The sequence below is a fragment of the Triturus cristatus genome, chromosome 10, assembly GCF_964204655.1.
Source record: "Triturus cristatus chromosome 10, aTriCri1.1, whole genome shotgun sequence".
NCBI lineage: Eukaryota > Metazoa > Chordata > Amphibia > Caudata > Salamandridae > Triturus > Triturus cristatus.
In genome coordinates, this window is record NC_140593.1 from 1,000,427,802 (window position 1) to 1,000,451,358 (window position 23,557).

The window sequence follows — 23,557 nt, forward strand, 5'->3', positions numbered from 1 at the left end:
ACTGCTTAGCAGGTCTGTGCCACGGGCAGCCAGAAGACTTGGTGAACCGCGTGAAGGGGAGTTGGGTTGGTAAATAGAGTCATCTTCTGCAGCTCCTGCTTATCCATACTTACCACAGTCCGTACAGTGTCCTTTCCCGGCTGCCATGGCCCCTCCTCCTCTTCTCCACGGGTTGGGGTCAGCTGCTCCACACTCACTCAGCGCTGCCTACTTCCCCCAACTTGTTCGGTATCTTGTCCGGACTACCTCTGCCACCAGCTCTGTACCCATAAGCTCCGTTCCCATTCTTCTGTGGTGGAAAGTTGTTCCTTGATCTGCGGGGCTGGACTACCTTGAAAAGCCAACCCAGCTCGGGGATGGGGGTTCTATCGCTGCGGGCTAAGCTTTCCTACAATAGGGTGACGCCCCTGACATGGAGGAGCATTCCTGGTAGTGTCTGCAGATATACTGGACTAATGAATGGTTAAAAGTCTAAACAGAAACTCAGGAGAAACGGCCATTTACACTGACCCATCTTAGGTGAAGTAAGTATAAAGATGACAGCAGCCCTGTCAACTTTCCCTAGTTTAGGTGCGATTTGCTGTTCCATTCTAGTTTTTTAGGTCTCGCTGAGCCCCAGCGCTTGCGCTGGCTCGAAGAGACATTTTGTATGTGGGATTTTCAAAGTGCTGCTGGCTGGCCTAACGCTTGCGTTCACGCGATCGTGCACGCGCGCAGCCGGCCGCCAGCAGCACTTTGAAAACTCATGTGAGTCATCGCGATCACTTTCGCTTTCAGAGCGATTGCGATGACGCACGCGCACACACAACTCCTGCTTCTCCCCCTCCCCCACCACATTTTGCGTCTCCGGCCGCTCGCGCGTGGCCAACGCTTGTCTTCCTTCCTTACACAGGAGTTCAAGTGAGAGGGAGCACAATTTTCACTGGTCCGATGCAGAAGTCCTTAACTACCAGGCTTCACTGCGCACACATCCTAACCCTCTAACTGCACCCATCTCCAACCAACGTACAAGAGTCAAACTTCTCTTTCTCACTTAATGCAACTTCGCCACCCATTCAATCCATGTTCGAAAATACAAAATACATAATTTTGCAGCGGCAGTAAAGTACCCACAGTGAATCACTATTATTGGGAGAGCCATTTTAGGACACTAAGAAATGCCACATTTCTAATAAATGGATGCTACTTTACAAGCGGCATCTAAACCTACCCTACAATTCTGGTCCAGAAGCGCTACAGACAGGAGATAAAAATACAGCAGCAATTGGCTTTACTGCCATTGTTAAGCCCACTTTGCTACACGGCTCTTACAATTCCCTAGCAGCTACAATACAGGCTGAAATTAATTTGCACGTTCTGTGCAGCCAGTGGCAGAGCAAGAAAATTATATTCTATATCCAAGGTTTTAAATAAAATCATCCCTTTGCCATGTTGGAGTGAAGCTGTGTTTTCAGAGCTTCACACGACGCAGCGGTTTTCACCTGCACATTAGCAGGGGTGAAAACGTTTTCAGTTCAGGGCAAGAGAACAGATATGTGCCCATTTCCCTACCTGCCGTGAGGACCAGAGATGCTCAGTATCTGGCTTTTGGGTGTGCCACACCCTGGACTACTCTTCAACAGGGGCGCTAGCTTCCGCAGGGCAGAGGGTCTCAAGATGCAGCAATATTTCAGCTAAGTAGCACACCTTTTGCAAAGTCAACACTGGCGACTTTCAAAGTGCAGTACCTGAACTAAGGACATTACACACAAGTGCAGCGGGTGAAGAACTTCAAAGTGAACCAAAACTCGGCTCTGGAACACAGCAGCCAAAAAGGACCGTTTATTTTCCCTATGTCTTCAGACAAGGTCAGCTGCTGTTCCTATGCATTGTGACAAAAGTAGAGGTGTGAGTTGCAGGTGACTAGCTTTTGGAACACACTTCACATGGGGATCTCACTGTGGTATACAGCAGTGGCATTTGAACAATGGGTCCAGCAAGTACCGCAGCATCCCCAGACCTGTAGATAAACTAACAAGCATTTGCAATGCAATAGGTCTCGCATTTACGCGAGTTTGAGCTATTGACATTGCAAATAACAATGCCTTTTATTTTTGTTTTCGTTTTTAAAACATAAATAAAAGGCATGGTCAGTTACAATGCCAATAGCTTAAACTTGTGTAACTGCGAGACCTATTCCATTGCAAATGCTTGTTTACATTTACAGTACTACAGCACCAATCTTCCAGATAGCATTAAAACTTCAACACCTTCATGGCCACGCTGAGCAGGTGAATTTCTAATAGCTGAACAGAATTACACCTAATAAAGAAAAGCGTGCTTTCTGAGTAAAGTTCTAACTTTCTGTCAAATTTGGTGAAATACCGTCCATCTGCTTTTTCTTTATCGCTACCCATAATATCCTGTGGGAATTAACGCCGGATCACCCCAAATCTTTCCAGGGAGGAGCAGAGGTAGATGAACTTTTTTGGGAAACTTTGTGAATATTCATAAGACGTCTCCAAAGTTATTAGCGAAAGAGAAAGCGCTCTTCCCATGAAAACTCTGACCTAACTCTAACTACAGAATGGTGACCGCTACTGTTATAGAGATAGATATATAGTTTAATGTTGTTTTGGCAGTGATGTCAGGGACACTGCTAAGGCTGTTTTTGTCTGTTACCTGAACAGACTCGTGCATACTTTTGATTGTTTTCTCTTAGAGTCGTATTTGGGGAAAGTGATCAACTCTCTATGGCTTGGGTGACTCTGTGGATTATCTGATCAAGCTTTGCTTCTGTTTCTTACTCATTAGATAGTTGTATATTTCTGCATCTAATTAGGTTAAGGGGGATAGGGCTGCTCAGAGGGCAAAGGCATTTGATTAATTTCCTAAACAGGGGTATGTTTTTCCCCCTGATAATAGGCATCATCTTGCTAGCAACCACTCTGTGTAGGAGCATATTTTACACAGTCCTCAAGGACTTGAATGGTACATTTCCATAGAGGACAGTACTCTACCTCATGTCAATAGATAGCACATTCTACTTACTACAAGGGGGGTGGGTGTGGTTCTGAAAAATCTATTAATGTAAAGAAGATGAGGTCGTCATGTTTCATACTGGAGCTAAAATGGAAACGTTGATTTTTTTTCTTCAAGCTCTGAGCTCTTTCAATTGATTTCCTCTCCTATGTTACTCAGAATAAAAAAAAATACTTTAGCCATTAAAATAAAAAATCAAATTAATGTATTTTTTTTGTTAAAGCATTTATTGTTTGAACTATATCCTTTCACTTATTTGTCTTTATTTTAAAAAACGTTTATGCAAATATCCCAAAAACTTGATCGTTTCTTGCACACTATTTTAAGTATAGATGGGCATCTTAAATTTGAAGGACTCAAAATCATAAGATAAGTATTATTGCTCGCATTGCTTAACTAATTGGTTCATGGGTTGATATGTCACACACAAATTGTTTTAATTACCTCTATAGGAGGAACGCATTCGTCGTGGAGATGATCTCCGTTTGCAGATGGCTCTAGAAGAAAGTCGGAAGAACACAAGTAAAGTTCCCAAGAAAAAGAAAGAGGTAGTGCTGTCATTCGCGAATGCTTAATGCCTATGAACATCTGAATAGAACATTTCTACTGCACTACAAGAATATTACATTTTGAAACAAGTCTTCTTGTTTATGGAACGAGATGCCTCAGAAATCTACCTGGCATGTAAAAGAAAAAAGAAAAAAAAACACACACACACAACCCATTTGGTACCATGCGACAAATTATGGTAGCAGTCTTGTTTTATCAGAACTCCGATAGTAGCCTCTCTGATTATACTAGCACTACTATTAGGTCAATGCTTGGATTCTGTAACTTCTCTGCGTATTACACTTTCTGACTGCCCTGGACTCAAAACAGATCAATGCTTATTTAAATCAAATATTTGAATATTTACAGACTCTGTATGTACGCATGCTGTGTTAATAATTGAGCTCCGTGTAGGTTAGTTTTCTGATCAAAGAAAGGCACTGAATATAACAGCACTTTCATCATGCCAGAGTTTAGTTATAGCAGAGTTCAGATATATCATTTCTTTATTTGTGCCATTGCTCTCTATCATACTTTAGTTTCTGAGAAAGCACCTTCTGATGCCCTGGCATATTTAATTTTAGGTATTCACTCCACTACACAAAATGTTACTGTTCTAAACTTAAATGCAACTTGCAGTCCTCTGCTTAGGTTACCAACAGAGGATCAAGACGATCACTTGCAGTTTGACTTTTTCCGCTTGACCAAAATGCGTAATTCTTGGATGGATCACTTCATCTCAGATTGCTACATTTCTGTGGTGTGTCGTAATCATGAGCATAAACCAAGTGCTATATCAGTGACTGAACACTTCTATTTTGCAACTAGATCAACTGTGCAAATTCTTGTCAGTCAAAATAATATGGGTTACCTATGCACCCAGGTTCGGCTTACACATGCAAAAGTTGACGTTGCACTTACGCGTTTACTTGGATGAAGATGCTTGTGTCAGGAAATTTTCTAGGTGGAGCTTGAAGTAGGTCAGATGTTTCCTGTCAAGGGCTGGAACAACCAGAAAGTAGGTGCACACCCACAGTTTGAAATTGCTTAAAATGTACTCCTGATGAGCACAAGAGCCAACTTTTCTTCTAGGGTTGCTAGGGACCTCCCAAAAATGGTGCGGTCTAGAGAAAAGAGTTTCTTTGTAGGGGACTATTTTCATTCTGAGGAAAAAAAGTTATTGAACTTTAACAAGTGAATTTACACTTGTGGCAGTTTTTTCCACAAACAAATATATACTAATGTATATTTGCTTATACAAAAACCTAAATCTGTCTCTAGGCCTAGTCTTCCTTCTGCACCCACGAAAGGCTATAGACCTGTGAGTGCATTTATTTGACTTTACTTTGAGATTTGACACACAAATTCATTTTTTAGGTTGAAGCCTACCAGACAGCACAGCTGTCTGATTTGCTAAAGACATCTTGGGGACGTTCAGGAAGCTTTCCTTGAAATGCATTCCTCCCGTTGCTTACCATTGGCTTTGTGGTCTGCAAGTCTCATTTTCTGGCTTTCTATTTGCTGGCTTTATTTGTTTTAGGATCTCCAGGGTGAGTTCGTCCCTCCCAAGGAGCAAACCCTTTACACCCCAATTCCCCTTGTATTCTTCCACCAGTGCTTCTTTCTGTACACAGGCTTGTATATCTTGTTCTTATCTTGTCACATTTGCTGTGCAGTCAAAAGACAGAGGACCAAGGGAGCTTGGTGTTTACTTTTCTTTCTCTGACTTCAGAGTGTAAGGATTTATGGGACATTCTTGCTAGATACTGGGGGTAGGAAAGGGTTTTTGTCTAGCACACAACAATGTTTTAATGAACTGTGCAAGTATTCCAGAATATACCAGAATTAGGAACACAGTGAAGCACATTGTGTTAATTCTGAAGTGTGTTGGAAACCAATACTTTAATATGATCAATACGTTAGGTTGTGCTATTTCCACACATTATCCGTGCCATTTCCACACATTATTGTTTGTGGGCTGTATAGTTTGATCAAAAAAACTGTATGTCTGTGCAAATGTAATGGTCACTTGGATTGAAAATGTGTTGTCTGTAATGCCAGTGTGCCACCACACCAGGCATACTCCACTCTACGCCAAGCCACTCTGCACCACATCATTGCACTCTGCGCCACTGCACTCTACCCCACTCCTTGCCATTTCACTCTGCATCACTTCATTCTATGCCTCTCTACGCCACTGTATTCTATGCCAATCCACTCTAAGCTATTCTACTCTTCGCCACTGCACTCTACACCTCTCCAGTCTAGGCCACTGCACTCTCTACCTCGTAATGCCAATGTACTCTATACCATTCTACTCTACGCAACTGTACTCTACACCTCTCTCATCAAGACAACTGCCCTGTGCACCTCGCCGCTCTGCTCTGCGCCTCGCCGCTCTGCTCTGCACCTTGTGGTAAATATTTAAATTACCTGTACTATTTTTTAATGCGGTAAAGTCTAGTAAGAATAACTCAGTCAAAATAAGAGGCAGAATCCGTGGTATTAGAGGTTCTGAAAAGGACTTTATTCCTTACAAAGGAATTATGGTTCGAACCAGGCAATCATATTCCATCACCACGAAGGTTCAGGAAGGGAATAGGCAATACATTATTGACAAGTAAGGATATATATATGAAAAGCATTACATTAAGACAGATGCAGGAGGCGTAACAGCTGATAATACAGATAAGAATACACATACGTAATGAAAATAGGCGTAATAATAGGCGTATACTAGAAACGTCATTTAAAATGATGTCACAAGTGGGTGGATCCATAAGAGAATCCTGTAGTGTCAGCAGAAATATTTGGCAGAGATGCGCGCGCAGCCGCATGACGTGTGATTGACGTGCAACTAGAGGGTGAAGGGGAATTGACATTTAGCTCTACATGTGGAGACAGAAGTCTGGGGGGTCAGGTCAACCTAATCCCGAATCGTATCTAATATCTTTGTTTAAGGAACTGTTTTATCCAAAAGGAAAGGTCTCTCGGACGGAATCTATTCTATACTGACTGTTAGTGCATGTACAAGCGTCTATGTGTCTACATGAGATGCGAGGGGGCAGGAATCTTCCATGGTAACAGGGGCTATGAATTACTTGCATAAAGACAGAGGCCGGGCCCTTTGCTCGGTAGCTGGAAGGATGTTTACCTAAACTACTAGACAGGAATGCATTGGATGAGGAGCGGAGCAGATAACTTGAAGGCTGAATACAGTTTTTGGCAGGCAACAGGCCGCGTCAGGCACCGTTAGCCGCGCAGGGAGTAGGACAAAGTTCATGGATACGGATGCAGGTCCAGGCTGGAGCATTTCAGAGGCAGAAGCAGGAAAAGGCTTGATGGCAGAATTCAGGGCCTACTCGCCTGAACTGTAAAACGTGAAAAGTGAACCATATAAAGTCGGTGGCCAATCATACTTAGGAATGGAATATTCGACCCATTCATGGCGGATCTGAAAGAGGACATGTTGACGTTGGACGCACATGTATTTGCGTCTTCATAGCTGGAACTGGAGGGAACATACATGTACTTGTAGCATGTACATGGAGCCATTGGGGTCTAAGATAGGGGACACAATTGACCATAAAAATTCATATTTCCTCATTCCCTCCTTGTCCCCTACGGACCCTCATGAAATATCCATCTTCATCAATCCATCAATCTGTTCATATAGCATCATTTGTTCTTCTTTCTTCTTCCGGGATCTTGAATGAAAATTTGAAGGCGGGATACACGATGTGGCACACAGACCACAAATCGCTGGCCCACATTGTAGACACAAGCAGCAACTGAATAGTATGAGAAAGCCAATACCTAGGAAGGATTGGATCCTCCATCCCCAGGCTGACAACACGCTCCAGAACCAACCGGACCAAGTCCAGGTGCCTGGATTCTGGTGTATCTGGCTTATGATCTTATGAAGTCGAGTTATGGCTTTATATACTGACGGCACGTTTTCTGGTATGAAAACACAGCAACTTGATCCGATGACCCGACAAGCTCCGCCCCTATCGGCCAGAATGACGTCATGGACAAGACGATTTTGAAGAACAACAATCCGCATCGCAGACTGCTCCTCTGTTAAGTTGCCTAAGGCAGAAGTAGTTTCATTCACTACTGCTTCAAGGGTTCTAGTTAATCTACGTATCAGCTTACTATTAGTGACTGTACCTATGTAGGGAAAGAAACCTTTATTGAAATCTGTATATTGCTCCCATGCTGTTTCAGTGTAGTCGACAATCGGGAGATCTCTCTGCTGTCTATTGTGTACTAAATGGGTATTCCTATGATAATCGGGCGGGGCTAGGAAAACAGGTGGCAGAAGGAATGCAAGGTAACAGGTACCATCCCAATCTAGGGGTAGGCGTATGTATGCGGTGTGACCACAGATGAAGTAGGAGTGACGGGAAGCTCTAAATGTGGACTTGCCTTTATCACTGAATTCTATTACAGTGGTACATTTACTATGGCCCATGTGTATTGAACCATTCTTTCTTACACATAATTCGCCTCTAACTGGAAATACTGACATAGCGGACAAGATTGGTGTAGCTTCGGATTCAACATTCAGGATCATGAGGTTAAGTGTAAAGTTACCTAATCCATATACTTCATTTTCTAGATCAGTCCCTGTTCTTTTGGGAAGTCCCTCCTTGTTAGGGTAGCAGACTTTAAGTAAAACTAGGTTCAGGTTTCCCCATACCCAGTTGTCTTGATAAACTACTGAATTCGAATCTAGGGAATTAATCAAACTAAACCATGCTCCACAGGAGCCATTGTGTGTGAATGGATACGGAAAGAGGGGCAGAACTCCCCTGTATTTCTGATAGGGAGGGAGTCTGCCACATATCCAACAATTTGTAGCATTGCTGGTCTGATGAGAATGATGTAACATACTAATGAATGTATTGTTGCGCAGCGCAAATCTATAGGACAACTCATGCGGAGGTAATTCGCTAAAAGAATGTTCGGCAGTAGCATTGAAAGCACGCTTGGAAATAGGGTAATACATGTGTAATAATATACTGGCAATAATAATCAGAAGACTTAGAGAAAACATAATTAATAATGTCACTATGCAGTGACTACGAAGTGATTTACAGTACGCATGTTTCTTGAGCTGTTTCTGTCTATTTCTCTCTCTATTTCGGTCTAGAGGATACATGTCAGAGACAAATTCAACCGATTCACCTTGAAGAGGACTTAAACAATCAAATTGTCTGACTTGCTAGACCTTAATTTCAGTTTATAATTCTCCTTTTCTGGCTTATCAACCAGGGGGAGTTTTGAGTCAGTCTGTGAGGAAATGCAGGGCTGAAAGTTCAAGTCAGATGGTAGTCCATGAAATTTTTTGATATGGCTCGAGTGCAACCACCCTTTGCGTCCCTCAATCTTCACAGCTGTCCTTGTGGTCAATAAGACGAGCTTGGGCGACTGCCAGCGAGGCTCCAGCGGGTTCCTTCTGTCGAAGTTCCTTACAAGCACAAGGTCCCCCGGAACCACGTCATGGGGCTTCACCTCAGTGTTATCGGGGAAGGCTGCAGCTACCTGTGAACGACAAGATTGTAGTGCAGACATCAAGGAAGCCAGGTAATCTGTCAACATATTACAATCAACATCAGTGATTTTACGAGGTATAGGCGTCCCCCACATATTTGGTGGTCTACCGAAGATCACCTCATACGGGGATAGCCCTGTTCGAGAGTGTGCTACCATTCTCATGTAAAAGAGCGCAACTGGTAAAGCTACTATCCAGTCGACACCTTTTTCTCTACATACTTTGGACAGTCTAATTTTCAGAGTTTGATTATGTCACTCCACGAGACCTGCTGCCTCGGGATGTCGGACACAGTGGAATTTCCATTGGTAGCCTAACAGAAGTGAAACATGTTTCATTAGCTCGGATGAGAATGGCTGGCCATTATCTGAGTACACGACACGGGGCAAACCATACCGTGGGAAGAATTCTCGAACTAACTGTTTGGCAGTAGTCGGGGCAGTGTAATCTGAGACGGGATACGCCTCTGTCCACCGGGAAAGAGCGCATACAACTACGAGGACATATTTGAATCCTCGACATCGTTCCATCTGGATATAATCCATCTGGAGGACTTCAAAAGGGTGATCGGGAGGTTGAAATCCACCCTGTTCTACAGGTACGCCTTTTCCTGGATTGAACTGACAACAAATCATGCAGGTACGTACTTTCTGTTTAGCTGCTGCTCGCAAGTGTTTATTGAACCAAATGTGTTGAATACTGTCTAGCATAGCTTTCTCTCCTAGGTGCGCTGGACTATGTATTGTGTTAATGATGACTTGAACCATGGAGTCAGGAAGAAACCATATAGATTTTCCCTTCGTCATCCATCCTTGATCCGTTTGGATCCCTCCTAATTCAGTCCATCTCTTTATTTCTTCTGGTGTAGCATGTGTCTGTATGTCAATTACATCAAGGGCGGGATCCTTAACCGTCATGCAGTGTGTTGGTGTCGGAACTATTGTCTTTGTCGTGGCAGTTGTATGGGTCTGATTCTGAGCAGTCTGTTTAGCTGTTCTGTCAGCTGGGTCGTTACCCTGAGAAATAATGTCAGTCACTTTCGTATGGGCCTTGCACTTCATAATCGATATTGCAGTAGGCAGATGTATTGCATCTAACAGAGCTTGAATAAGGGGACCGTGCTGGATGTGGGCACCGTGAGAAGTTAAATAACCTCTCTCTCGCCAAAGCACGCCGAAGTCATGGACGACTCCGAATGCATAACGTGAATCTGTGTATATGTTGGCTTTCTTATTTTTGGCTTGAATACAGGCTTGTGTCAGAGCGATGAGCTCTGCTGCTTGAGCTGACAAGGTATCGATACACTTTGTTTCAATAACTTCAGTGTCTGTTGTGACTGCATAAGCGGCCACTAACTCTCCTGTATTTGTTCTCATGCATGAACCATCTACATACAATGTCAGGTCTGGATCTGATAGTGGAATATCTGTCAAGTCTTGTCTGGGTTTCGTCGTAATAGTAATAACTTCAATACAATCATGTGCCAGTGGGTCTGTTCCACTTAATGGTAAAAGTGTGGCAGGATTTAATGTACTACAACGTCTGATTTCTATGTGTGGCTGGAACAATGTCAATTCATAACCCGTCAGTCTTGCTATAGTCAAGTGTTGTGTTTGGGTCCGGTTCAAGAGAACCTCTACTGCGTGTGGTACTTGTACTGTCAATTGATGTCCTAACACTATGGCATCGCTTTGTCTGATTGCTAAAGCTGTTGCTGCGACTGATTTCAGGCACGCAGGAAGAGCCTGAGCCACGGGATCTAATGTACTAGAAAAATAAGCACATGGCTTGTGTGATCCTGCTTGTTCCTGCGTGAGTACTGACAAAGCAGTACCTTCATGTTCTGTGACAAAGAGCGTAAAACGTTTGCTGTAACATGGTGTTGCTAAAACAGGTGCTTGGCATAAAGCTTTCTTTAAGTTTTCAAAAGCTTGTGTATGTTCCTGAGTCCAAGGGAGGACAGTCGATGTCGCTGCCTCCTGTGTTGTCAGCTGAATGAGTGGTTTTGCTAGAAATGCATATTGAGGGATCCACTGCCTACAGTACGAAGTGAGGCCTATGAATGCCCGCACCTCCTTTTGTGTCTTGGGTGGCGGCATGTTAACAATTAACTGGATACGGTCGGGTGTAAGCTGTCTTCCCCCCTTGGACAGCAAGTGCCCAAGGTAAACAACTTGCTGGACACAGAATTGCAGCTTCGAAGGGGACACTTTGTGCCCCTTGTCGGCTAAGAAATGTAAAACCGTCAGTGATGCTTTTTCACATTCAGGTTCGCTTCGTGCGGTGATCAGCAGATCGACATATTGAAGCAGGGCAGTGTTAGCTGGCATGTGGATACTGTCAAGTTCTCTTTTCAGTGCTTGGCTATAGATGCTGGGGCTTTCCGTGAATCCTTGAGGTGCGCGTGTGAATTTAAAACTTCGTCCATTTAAACTGAATCCGAACAAATATTGGCTTTCCGGATCGATTGGGACGCTAAAGAAAGCGTTCTTGAGGTCAATTACAGTAAAGAACGTTGCTTCTGAATCTATGGCTGTTAGTAATGAAGAGATATCTGGGACCACGGGGTATTGTGGTACAATGCATTTATTTAATTCTCGTAGATCAATAACTAATCGATATACTGGGGGTGCTTTTGGATCAGTTCGTTTAAGAATCGGAATAATCGGGGAATTACATATATTGGAGTCAGTTTCTACAACCACTCCTTGTGCAATGAGCTCGTCAATGATTTGCAGTAAAGCCACTACAGCATCTGGCGGTAACTTGTATTGTCGCATTCGTGGTAGTACCACTCCTGTTTTGAGTGTGACTCGATATGGTGTAATGTGCATACAACCTACATCAGTAGGGCCTTGTGCCCATAAATGTGCAGGTAGATTCTGTAACCGGTGATCCATGTCTCTAGACACGTAGTGACCTTTAAAGTCACGCAAAAATAGTCGTACTCCGTCCGGAGAACAACATATTATAGCTCCTAGAGCCTTCAATGTTTTTATACCTAACAAGTTTTCTGGACATGATTTTGTAAGCAATAGATCTGTAGTCCGTGTTAATGGACCGACTGTGAATGCAAGTGGTTGCGATACTTCGTTAATAGTGGGCTTTCCTGAAAAACCAAGGGAAATATTTTGTGAGCCTGAGAGGGGTGCCCCTGGGACTTCGCTGTGACTGATAGTTGTTCTGCTTGCCCCTGTATCAAGTAGGAACCTTCTGTCTTTCCCTAATACTTGACTCTGTACATTAGGACCCTCTTGATCTACAGGAACCTCAATAAGGGGTAAGCCAACTTCCCTCTCTAGGCTATTTCATGTGTAGCGCTGATACTCTGGGTAGTCATTTTGTGCATACTGGTACATCTGTCGTGTCGTGTTTTGTGTTGCAGCAATAGGCTGTGGCTGTTGTTGTTGTTGTTGTTGTGGTCGTGGTGCGGTCTGTTGTGGAACTGGCATAGGTTGCGCATGCTGAGGGACTTGTTGTTGGATCTGATCCTGTCTAGGCGGACGTGGTCTCTCCTTCGTTATACCCGTAGAGATATTATGTTTCAGAACTGCGCAATCGTGTATATAATGGCCTGGCTGTTTACAATCGTTGCATGTCCCTCTAACAGGACCCGCTGGATCATTGGACTGCGTCGTACCCTTTTTATGACCGTCAGCTGGAACTGACTGCGCAACAAGCATTTTCATTTTCGTGTCTTTCATACGTCTTTGTTCATGTTCTTGTTCTTCTCTAATTCTATTGTGATGATATTGTAACATTTGTAACATCTGTGACGGTGTGTTACCTTGCCAAGTACTCTCGAATTTCAGTACTCTATTCTTAACTTGGGGCAGGGAATTTTCAACTAATTTTGTCACAAACAGATGTGGATACGACTCACTACTTGCTTTTATGCCACTATTAATACCAAAACATTTTGCAAATCGGGAATAGAAATCACTAGTGTCTTCATCTTGTTTTTGTTTACAGGCTGAAATTGCACCCCAGTCTTCCTTTTTCGTAGTCAATAAGCGTGGTAGTACCTGCACTAATAATCCTGGTAATGCTGTAGTCTTTTCCCCAAGCCCTGAACCTGCAGCTCGGGCCTTTTCTTCGTTTTCTAATGCTGTCCAATCTATCTTTTGGTCTCCCACCTCCCATTCCTTTTCTTTAAGTTTCTCGTAAATACCGGCAGGTAACAAGACTTTTAATATTTTCATAATGTCAGGGTAAGTATACTCTCCCATGAGTAACATGTCTTTTATCTCACGGTGGAAACCTGCTGGGTCTTTGTCATGGCTAGGTACTACTTTCTTCATTTCTAATAATTCAATTTTAGTTATGGGCGTGTACACAAACACGCGTTTAAAAGTATTGTCATCACCTCTGACTGGGTGCACTTCGCGTAAGGGATTCTGTCTGTCTATGTGATACGTTTTTCTTTCCTTGGGGGGAACTGAAACATGTTCTGGGCATACGAAGACAATGTACTGGTGTCGATATTCTAGAATTTCTTTAATTAAATCAGTACCTGAACCTCTCCATTTATTCGTGAGTAATTCTATCAGTATATCAGGTAGGGGACCAGGATCGGAGTGTTGGCTTCTATATAATATAAGGAGGTGTTGTATCATGTATATACCAGCTAAACGCTGTTCGTCTGGGGTGAGATTCAAAAACGTGTGTGCTAGCGTATCATCACTGTATTTTTCAGAACTGTCAGCCCATTGTACTGCTGACCTGGCTAATTCTTGTTCATCCATAGAATCGAGCATGTGGTACCCCCTTCGGTCTCGAAGTAATTTATCAGCAGTCTGGAATAGGTGTTCAGGGGACCTTGCATTTAACATAGAGGCTTGAAAATGTCTGTTGCATTCTGGACGTATCGGACGTATTGGATCATTAAAGTATCTGGTATTGTTACAAGGTCTTCCCCTACCTACATAAGCTATCGTTTCTAATTGTCCTGTGGGCATTTCTGATTCTTCCTCCTCCTCTCCCTCTGATTCAGTTTTGTCTGCCTCCAATCTGGCTTTATGTATTCGTTCTACTTCTTTGCGGATCTTTCGGGACATAGCTACTATACACGTCTGTTTATTATGTTTTCCCTCTGATATATTCTGACCCCATCTGGTAAGTACTTGCATTTCATCCTGATCTACCCCAGGCCTATCTCTGTCTCTGATCAAGCAGTTTATGAAGAAGCGTAACAGTAATCTCTGTATATCCACTTTCTGATAATCCATGGCTTCGTCAATACTTTCAGGGCCTTGCCCTGTTTGGACAAAGCGATATATATTGTCTAGATGATTAACCATTCCTGGTAGTGTCGTTAAATATAGTGAAGCTCGTCGTATACGTAGTGATGATAGCAGCATTCTGTCATTTTTACCGGGCACTGGATCATATCTACAATCCACAAGATGTTCCTTAAACATGTCGGACGTTGCTATTTGGGGTGTACGTTGGTTTGCTAAATCTCTAAGAGACGATTTACTTCGTGACGGTGGCGTGGCAAAAATTGCTGTCGCACCTCCTGTCGCACCTTCTGAGGTGCTAGGCACGAAAGGATTTGTGGGATGTAAGGTAGAAACTGTGGATGCAGAAAAAGCGGTGGAAACAGATGGACCTATTGGAATATGCGGAGGAGTTTGTTGTCGCGGAGTTTGGGGCGGATGATCTCGGGGTAGAACACCATCGACAGGTGGCGTGTGTGGTGGAACATTAACATATTCGGGAGCTACATCGTCTAAATAGGAGGAAAGGAAAATATCTTTTGCGGTCTTGGGATGTGCTTTAATCGGGAGTAATGGGGGTGGCAAATCTTTCGGTATTTCCGGGGTGGCCTTAGGTAAACCTTCGGCCAAAAGAGGATACATACCATTCATAAGAGTATTTCGTTGTCTGTCTACTTGTTCTGTTTTTACTCGGATACCTTCCTCAATTAATATATTTTCTCGGGCTTTATTTGAGTTCTCCCTACTTTTCTCTTCTTTTCTGAGCTCTTTCTCTGTGCGTCTATGCGATTCTTTACGCCATAGTTCAATGGCATCTTTCTGTGACTGTCTGGCTTTCTTTTTCCATAATTCTTCTTCTACTCTCATGATGCAATCTGCATCCCATGTCCCAGCTACGGGCCACCTCTGACTTTCTGCTAGATCCTTGGTGTAGTCCACCCATAAGTCAAGATATAATACGGCATCTAGGCCATGTTTATGATACATAAAATACCCTGGAGTGTCCCTAGGTGGAATGGGAACAGCTTCTTCGAGTACTCCTTTTCTAGTTTTGATCTGTCTTAATTTTGAAAAGAACGGCATCTTTAAACCTTGCTACTTGATTCTTTACTCAAACTGGACTTGAACACAATTAATACGATAAACACAATAATGAACACTCATTCATACCACAATTTTTAAACATAGTAAAACATTTAACATTTAACATTTAACGAACAATGATAATTAGGAGAAAACTAGTTACTGACATAATACTAATACTAGATAATACTGAATTATATATAAAACATACTAGATATACTGCTAAACAGTACAGATACACTGCTAAAACAGTGCAGACCGGATCTGTGTACCCAAACCCGTCATGACCGGCACAAATTAATGTGCACGTCTAAATGCCTCCCCAGCAACGGTACTCACCGGGTAGCACGGAACGGAAGGCCTCGGAACTGAACTGGACTGGACCGGACTGGACTCGGAACTTCGGAACCTGGTGGGCCTCTGTATACCTCGGATCTTGCTCTCTCAGCTAGGCTCTGGTCGGGATACTTCGCACTTCTCACCGCCTCGTCTGGGTGTTGATCGCAGCCTCAGTCACCCCCGCTTGGCCGGAGGGAGATACAGGAAATCCTGCGGGTACGCGTTTTTGTCCGTCCAGCTGTGGCAGGAGACCGGGCCTGCAACGCACCTCCGGCGCGTGAGATGAGAAAGTGTCCCTATTCGGGCGCCAATTTATGTGGTAAATATTTAAATTACCTGTACTATTTTTTAATGCGGTAAAGTCTAGTAAGAATAACTCAGTCAAAATAAGAGGCAGAATCCGTGGTATTAGAGGTTCTGAAAAGGACTTTATTCCTTACAAAGGAATTATGGTTCGAACCAGGCAATCATATTCCATCACCACGAAGGTTCAGGAAGGGAATAGGCAATACATTATTGACAAGTAAGGATATATATATGAAAAGCATTACATTAAGACAGATGCAGGAGGCGTAACAGCTGATAATACAGATAAGACTACACATACGTAATGAAAATAGGCGTAATAATAGGCGTATACTAGAAACGTCATTTAAAATGATGTCACAAGTGGGTGGATCCATAAGAGAATCCTGTAGTGTCAGCAGAAATATTTGGCAGAGATGCGCGCGCAGCCGCATGACGTGTGATTGACGTGCAACTAGAGGGTGAAGGGGAATTGACATTTAGCTCTACATGTGGAGACAGAAGTCTGGGGGGTCAGGTCAACCTAATCCCGAATCGTATCTAATATCTTTGTTTAAGGAACTGTTTTATCCAAAAGGAAAGGTCTCTCGGACGGAATCTATTCTATACTGACTGTTAGTGCATGTACAAGCGTCTATGTGTCTACATGAGATGCGAGGGGGCAGAAATCTTCCATGGTAACAGGGGCTATGAATTACTTGCATAAAGACAGAGGCCGGGCCCTTTGCTCGGTAGCTGGAAGGATGTTTACCTAAACTACTAGACAGGAATGCATTGGATGAGGAGCGGAGCAGATAACTTGAAGGCTGAATACAGTTTTTGGCAGGCAACAGGCCGCGTCAGGCACCGTTAGCCGCGCAGGGAGTAGGACAAAGTTCATGGATACGGATGCAGGTCCAGGCTGGAGCATTTCAGAGGCAGAAGCAGGAAAAGGCTTGATGGCAGAATTCAGGGCCTACTCGCCTGAACTGTAAAACGTGAAAAGTGAACCATATAAAGTCGGTGGCCAATCATACTTAGGAATGGAATATTCGACCCATTCATGGCGGATCTGAAAGAGGACATGTTGACGTTGGACGCACATGTATTTGCGTCTTCATAGCTGGAACTGGAGGGAACATACATGTACTTGTAGCATGTACATGGAGCCGTTGGGGTCTAAGATAGGGGACACAATTGACCATAAAAATTCATATTTCCTCAACCTCACCGCTCTGCTCTGTGCCTCGCCGCTTTGCGCCTCGCCACTCTGTTCTGCGCCGCTCTGCGCCTCGCTGCCCTGTGCCTCGCCACGCTGCCCTGTGCCTCGCCACGCTGCCATGCGTCGCGCCACGCTGCCCTGCGCCACTCTGCCCTGCGCCCCTCCACGTCCCTCCACGCCAGTTCACTCTGTGCCACTCCACTGCAATTTACGACACTGCATTATATGCTCTTGCACTCTACGCCAATGCACTCTCCTTCAGTTTACTCTACTATACGCAACTACACGCCAATCTGCTCCACTCTATGCCAATGCACTCTACGCCAGTCTGCACTACTACATTCTGTGCCAGTGCACTCTTATCCACTGCACTCTATGCTGTTCTACATCACTCCACTGTATGCCACTCCACTCTATGCCGCGCCACTCCACTCTATGCTGCGCCACTCCACTCTTTGCCACGCCTCTCTATGCCGCACCACTCTATGCCGTGCCACTGCACTCCATGCCACTCTACCCTGCACCACTGTACGCCTCTGCACTCTACCAGTCTCTTCTGCACTAGTGCCCCCTATACCACACTACTGTGCACCATTCTACTCCATGCCACTGCACTCTATTATTCAACACTCTAATCTATGCCACTGCATTCTATAACACTGCATTGTACGCCGCTGAATTCTATGCTGCCGCAATCTATGCCACTATACTCTGCAACACACTACGCCAATGCACGCTACAACAGTCCACTCACCGCCACTCCACTGTATGCCATTTTATATGACATCACTCTATGCCACTCCAATACATGACACTCTGTGCCACTCCACTCTCCTCCACTCCAGTCTATGCGTCTCTCCCTGCGCCACTAACTTTTAGGCATGCTGAACTTGTGTACAGCATTGCATAAAACACATTGTCAAAGCCAATACCTCTTGCATAAGCGAGACCTATTGGTTTGCCAATGTTTGTTTTTACATGTTGCATGGATTCTCCTTAGAGGTGGGCAAGCCACTGAAAGTTTGAGCCAGGCTTGAGTCCAAAGCATGGCTCTGGCTCAGCTCAAGGACGTGTTGGAACCTTGAGCCCTCAACGAGCTATGTTTTTGTATAGCTTCTGCCTGCCATCTTCCCTCTACCCAGGATGTGGCGTTACAGCCAGAGCGGCTGACTTTAGAACTAGGGAACTAAGTTTGAGCCTCGACGTGGGTTCAACATCCTGTGATTCTGTTTTATATTTAAGGCAAGTAGATGGCATGATAGTTTAGCAAATGTGCCTACAACCTTCATCTGCCCTTTTCACTGCGCCTCTTAAGTTTTGGATTCGGTTATTATGTTCAAGAATACAATTTGCCAGTTGTGCTTTCTGAGAGCTTTATAAACAGCCACAGATTGTTACTTTTTGCATACATGTGTACCTGATTTTATATTATGATTACTCTCATTAGTGCAAGACGTGTTTACAGCTTTCTGTAGTGTCTTTAAGAGTGCCAAACGTAAAAGGTTTTGCATTAATGAATCATATGTACAATTTTGAACATTGTATACCTTTGGTTGCTTCTCTTGTAAAAGAAAAGAGTCAACCCAGTAACCCTGAGACCTTAGTAATCTAGTTGTAAAGAAAAACCATGGTTGCTAAATGGGAGAAACATGAACCTCTACTTCCAAGGAGAGAGTAATTTTGATCATCAAGAGATTGGCTCCGTTTCTCAATTGGACAGTTTTAACAAATAGAACAAAATCATTGAGGTTTAATACTTAAATCAATTTGTAAGTAAGAAGGTGATCCCAAACTGAGCAACGACCCAGTGCAAGTAAAAATAAGTTAATGTAAACTGTGTTTGTGCTATACAATCTATGTACATAAAATAGAGACTGATCCAGGATGGTTAAGTGGTTGATACACACTCTGACAAAGTAAAATGCTCTAGAATCAAAATTAAAAGTACACTATTATTTTGTGAAGTCCGTGTTTCGACACTAAGCATACAATTTAGACAGGGTCATCATCAGGACGTTGGTTTGGGAAGCTCCTGCCCAATGTACAGGATGGATGCAGAGATCTTTTCTGAGCACTATTGACGCATAGGACGCTTCAGAAGGAAACTACTGCTTGGGATGGCAGGGGACCTGATTTTATATTAGAATCACTCTCATTAGTGCAAGACGAGTTTACTGCTTTCTGTAGTGACTTAAGAGTGCCACACGTAGAAGGTTTTGCATTATTGAATCATATACAATATTGAACATTTTATACATATTGCTGCTTCTATTTCTTAGCAGCAGACAGTCCTCTATCCCACAATACTCTGACACTGCAAACTGGAAGCTATTGGGATTTCAATGAAAGGGGTTGGATCTAATTGTGAAGGGAACAAAATAAACCAACTTGTTTCCTTAATTCCATAAAGTTTATCCCGGTCCTCAGGCAATGAGAATAGTACACCTCTGCTCTATTGTTCCTTAAAGAGAGATTAGGTTTTGCAGCGTGAATCTTTCTGGATTCACTATGCTGTGCATTATTCCGCGATCTTGTGGTTGGGTCCGGATTCGTAGTCTTTTCTTTGTTTTTTTTGTTTGTTTTTTTTGATCTTTTCGTAGCCCAGGTGGGCGGCGACGACCCACCATTTGGTGCACCTCTCGTGACGTCGTCGTGCTTCCTGCGGAAGTCCCACCTTTGGGGCGCCATCTTCAGATTCTTTTTTCCGCCGTTGGGTCTGGATCGTCATCGGGAAGCTCCAGAGTTACAATCGAAAGAAGAAGAAAGAAAAGCGAGTTTCGTCGATAAATACTAAGAAGATATCACAGGAAAGGAAGAGATTTCATCAGGAGCGCGAAGAAAGGAGGTTCAGCGCCCTTTTCTTCGACGACCTTGGAGAATGCGCACTCAGAGGCCCTGAGCGCAATGGACAAGACGCCATTCAAGTTCTGCCCAAACTGCCACCACAAGTTCGCGCAGAAGGACCAGCATCCGGTCTGCAACCTCTGCCTACCGGTCGAACACCAGAGTAAGGACTGCAACGCCTGCTCAGCCTTCGCGCCGAAGACGCTCCGGGTGAGAGATCGGCAGAAAAGAGCCAACGCCAGCATGGATGGCAAGGGTAAGGCCCCGTCGCTCTACGATCTGGGCCTCTCCACGGACGACGAGGACAACGTCGCCGAGACAGCCGTAAACTTCACGGTCGTAGAGACCGACAAGAAAAAAGAAGACGAGGTAAGAGAATCGTCGAGCGCAAAACAGAAAGTACCTCGAAAACATGAGGGTGACTCGAGAAAATCAGAGTCTAAGTCCACGAAGGGAGCCCCGGCGCCGAAAACTTCGACGACCAAAGGGGGAACCATGGACAAGAGGCAGAGCGGATCCTTCGAAAAGGAGTCCCTGGTGCCGAAAGACGCCGAAAAGCAAGGGTCGTCGAAGACAACCCAGGAAACGGGCCGATCGACGCTGAAAGAACGGTCGACGTCGACGCAAGTTTCGTCGAAAAGACCCGCGGTCGACGCCGAAAGCATCTCCGAGATGGAGAAAAAGAAGAGGCGGCTCGAGGCCGAAATGGAGAACATCCTTCAAAGGAAGAAGGAGTTCGACGCCAAGATGAAGGAATTCAAGATTCCAACGGTTTCATCGGCAGACGTCGTCGAGGTCGAGGACGAATTCGACACCGAGGGCCTAACAAGGGATCTCGAAGAGGAAGACGAGACCTATTATGACGGAGAAGCCGAGGAAGAAGACCAACAGTCGTTCTACGGCTCGGCGCCATCTACCAGCCACGACATCGAATGGCAGGATCTCGACACCGAAAACCCAGAGGAGCCCGTGGACACGTACCCTTCGAGGCCTTCGCCACCCGACGACATCGGGGTGTACAATATGGTGGTCAGGAGCGCAGCGACAGCCTTCGGCGTCAAACTCGACGAGGAGAAGCCGAAAGCCGATTTTCTCCTCGAGATACTGCTCCCCATCTAGACAAGGAGCCAGTTCCTCCCCATGCTACAAAGTGTGATGAATCAGGGGAGAGAAGCCTTCAAGGAACCAGCGACCTGCCGGTCGATCACGCCCAGGACAGAGAAGAAGTATAAGCACTCTTCCCTGGACCCCCCTTACATCAAGGGTAGCGTGACCGCCGACTCCATCATAGCTTCCACGGCCAGGAGAAGGGCCAACGTACCAGCAACTTCGGGCCCACCACCTGATAAAGAGAGCAGGAGGATAGACCTCACAGGAAGAAAGGTCGAGAGGAACGCCGCAATGCACTGGCGCATGGTGAATTCAAATGCACCCCTCAATAGACACCAGTACCAGCACTGGGACGAGATGGGGGAGCTAGTAAAGCACCTCCCCGAAGAATACCGCCAGAGAGCCTCACACCTGATAGACGAAGGCAAAAACATCGCCAACTCCTGTATAAAGACGGCGTTGGACGGGGCAGAGACTTCAGCAAGACTCATGGCCATAGGGGTCACCGAGAGAAGGCATGCATGGCTAAGAATCTCTGGATTCAAACCGGAGGTGCAGAACAACATCCTTGGCACCCCCTTCAACGGAGAGACACTGTTCGGAGCAACAGTAGACGAGAAGCTCACCCAGCTGAAAAAAGAAAACGAAACGGCGAGGTCCATGGGGGGCCCTACAGCTGAGGGGAATGAGGCGAGGCAATCCCTCGAGGAGACCCTACGGTAGGGGAGGGAGCCAGCAGGGGCCGTCGCACCAGACGTTCCAGCAGAGTCAGCAGGGTGAAAGTCACGGACAAGGTCAACAGAAGCAAAACTGGCAGTACCAACCTCGGGGCCAGTCCTTTCGCGGGAGAGGGAACGGACGTGGCCAAAGGAGGAGAGGGGGGGGGACCAGCCCTCATCAAAGTGACTCAGCACGCAAGAGGACGCCTGCCCTCGACATGCCCCCAAGGGTGAGGCGCAAAAAATTAACATCAGGGGGAAGAGGAGATTCAAAAGCCTACGAGCATACAACACCAGTAGGCGGAAGACTGAGGTTCTACCTTCAGGAGTGGCGGCGTATAACCACAGACAAGTGGATATGGAACATCATGCAGTACGGATACTGCGTAGATTTGGAGAAAAGACCTCCAAACAGGAAACCAAAGGGAAGACAGAGATCGGGCCAAGAACTGGCACTACTCAGAGAAGAAACACGGAGACTTCTAGAAAAGAGAGCCATAGCCGTTCAGAGAACGCAACAAAGGGGTCTACTCAAACTACTTCGTGGTCCCGAAAGTAGACGGAAACCTCAGACCCATCCTGGACCTGCGTTACCTAAACAAGTTCATCAGAACGCAGAAGTTCAAAATGACTTCGCTGCAGGAGGTACTGCCCCAAATAAGAGACGGGGACTACATGGTCACCGTGGACCTCAAGGATGCCTACCTGCACATCCCAATGAACAGAAGACACAAGTGCCTTCTAAGGTTCAACATCGACCAGGAACACTACCAGTTCACAACCCTGGCCTTCGGATTAAAATCGGCGCCAAGGGTCTTTACAAAATGCCTGTCGGCGGTCGCGGCCCACCTACGAAGACAGGGAATCCACGTCTACCCCTACTTAGACGACTGGCTGGTCAAGGCAAACTCACGCGAGAAGTGCGAGAGGCACGCAAAGCGCGTAACAGACACACTCACGAATCTGGGGTTCTCGATTCACTGGGGGAAGTCATCGCTGGAACCGGAGCAGGTGAAGATTTTCCTGGGGGCAAAAATCAACTCCCTGAACAGTACAGTAGTGCCCAGCGACAGGAGGACAGATGCGCTACTGAAGGAGACGCGGCTCTACCAGAAGGGGCGAGCTCTGACAGTGAGGGCAGTGAGCAAGATGATGGGGATGATGGCGTCGTGTATCCAGCTGGTGCCGAATGTACGCCTGCACATGAGACCATTCCAGGAATGGCTACAACAGCAATGGTCACAAGCAAACGGAAGTTGGGAGGATCTAGTGGTTGTTACGCACGCAGTGCAGGAGGAGATAACTTGGTGGAACAGAGACAACATGACAGCAGGGAGAAGCCTGACACCACCAATCCCAACAATGACCATTACCACGGACGCATCGCAAAAGGGATGGGGAACGCACATGGACAACCTCAGAGTGAGGGGTCTGTGGGCTCCAGCAGATGCGGTTCGCCATATCAACTACCTCGAGTTGAAAACAATCCTGCTAGCCCTGAAAGCATTCCAGAGGCACATGTACAACCAGAGGGTGTTGGTTCAAACAGACAACACCACGGCAATGTTCTACATCAACAAACAAGGGGGGGACACAGTCGTTCCCT

General features: G+C 45.2%; 1 protein-coding gene across 3 annotated transcripts in view; it reads left to right on the forward strand.

Annotated features, from left to right (window-relative positions):
* EPN2 (epsin 2) overlaps positions 1-23,557 on the forward strand; it is a 305,236-nt gene that overhangs the window by 198,609 nt on the left and 83,070 nt on the right. For 2 of the 3 annotated variants that reach the window (XM_085628997.1, XM_085628999.1), the window contains exon 4: positions 3,474-3,569. The exons of the other annotated variant lie outside the window; for it this stretch is intronic. In XM_085628997.1, coding sequence (XP_085485123.1) covers positions 3,474-3,569 — 96 coding nt within the window. The remainder of the gene's footprint in view (positions 1-3,473; positions 3,570-23,557) is intronic. 3 annotated transcript variants of the gene reach the window in all.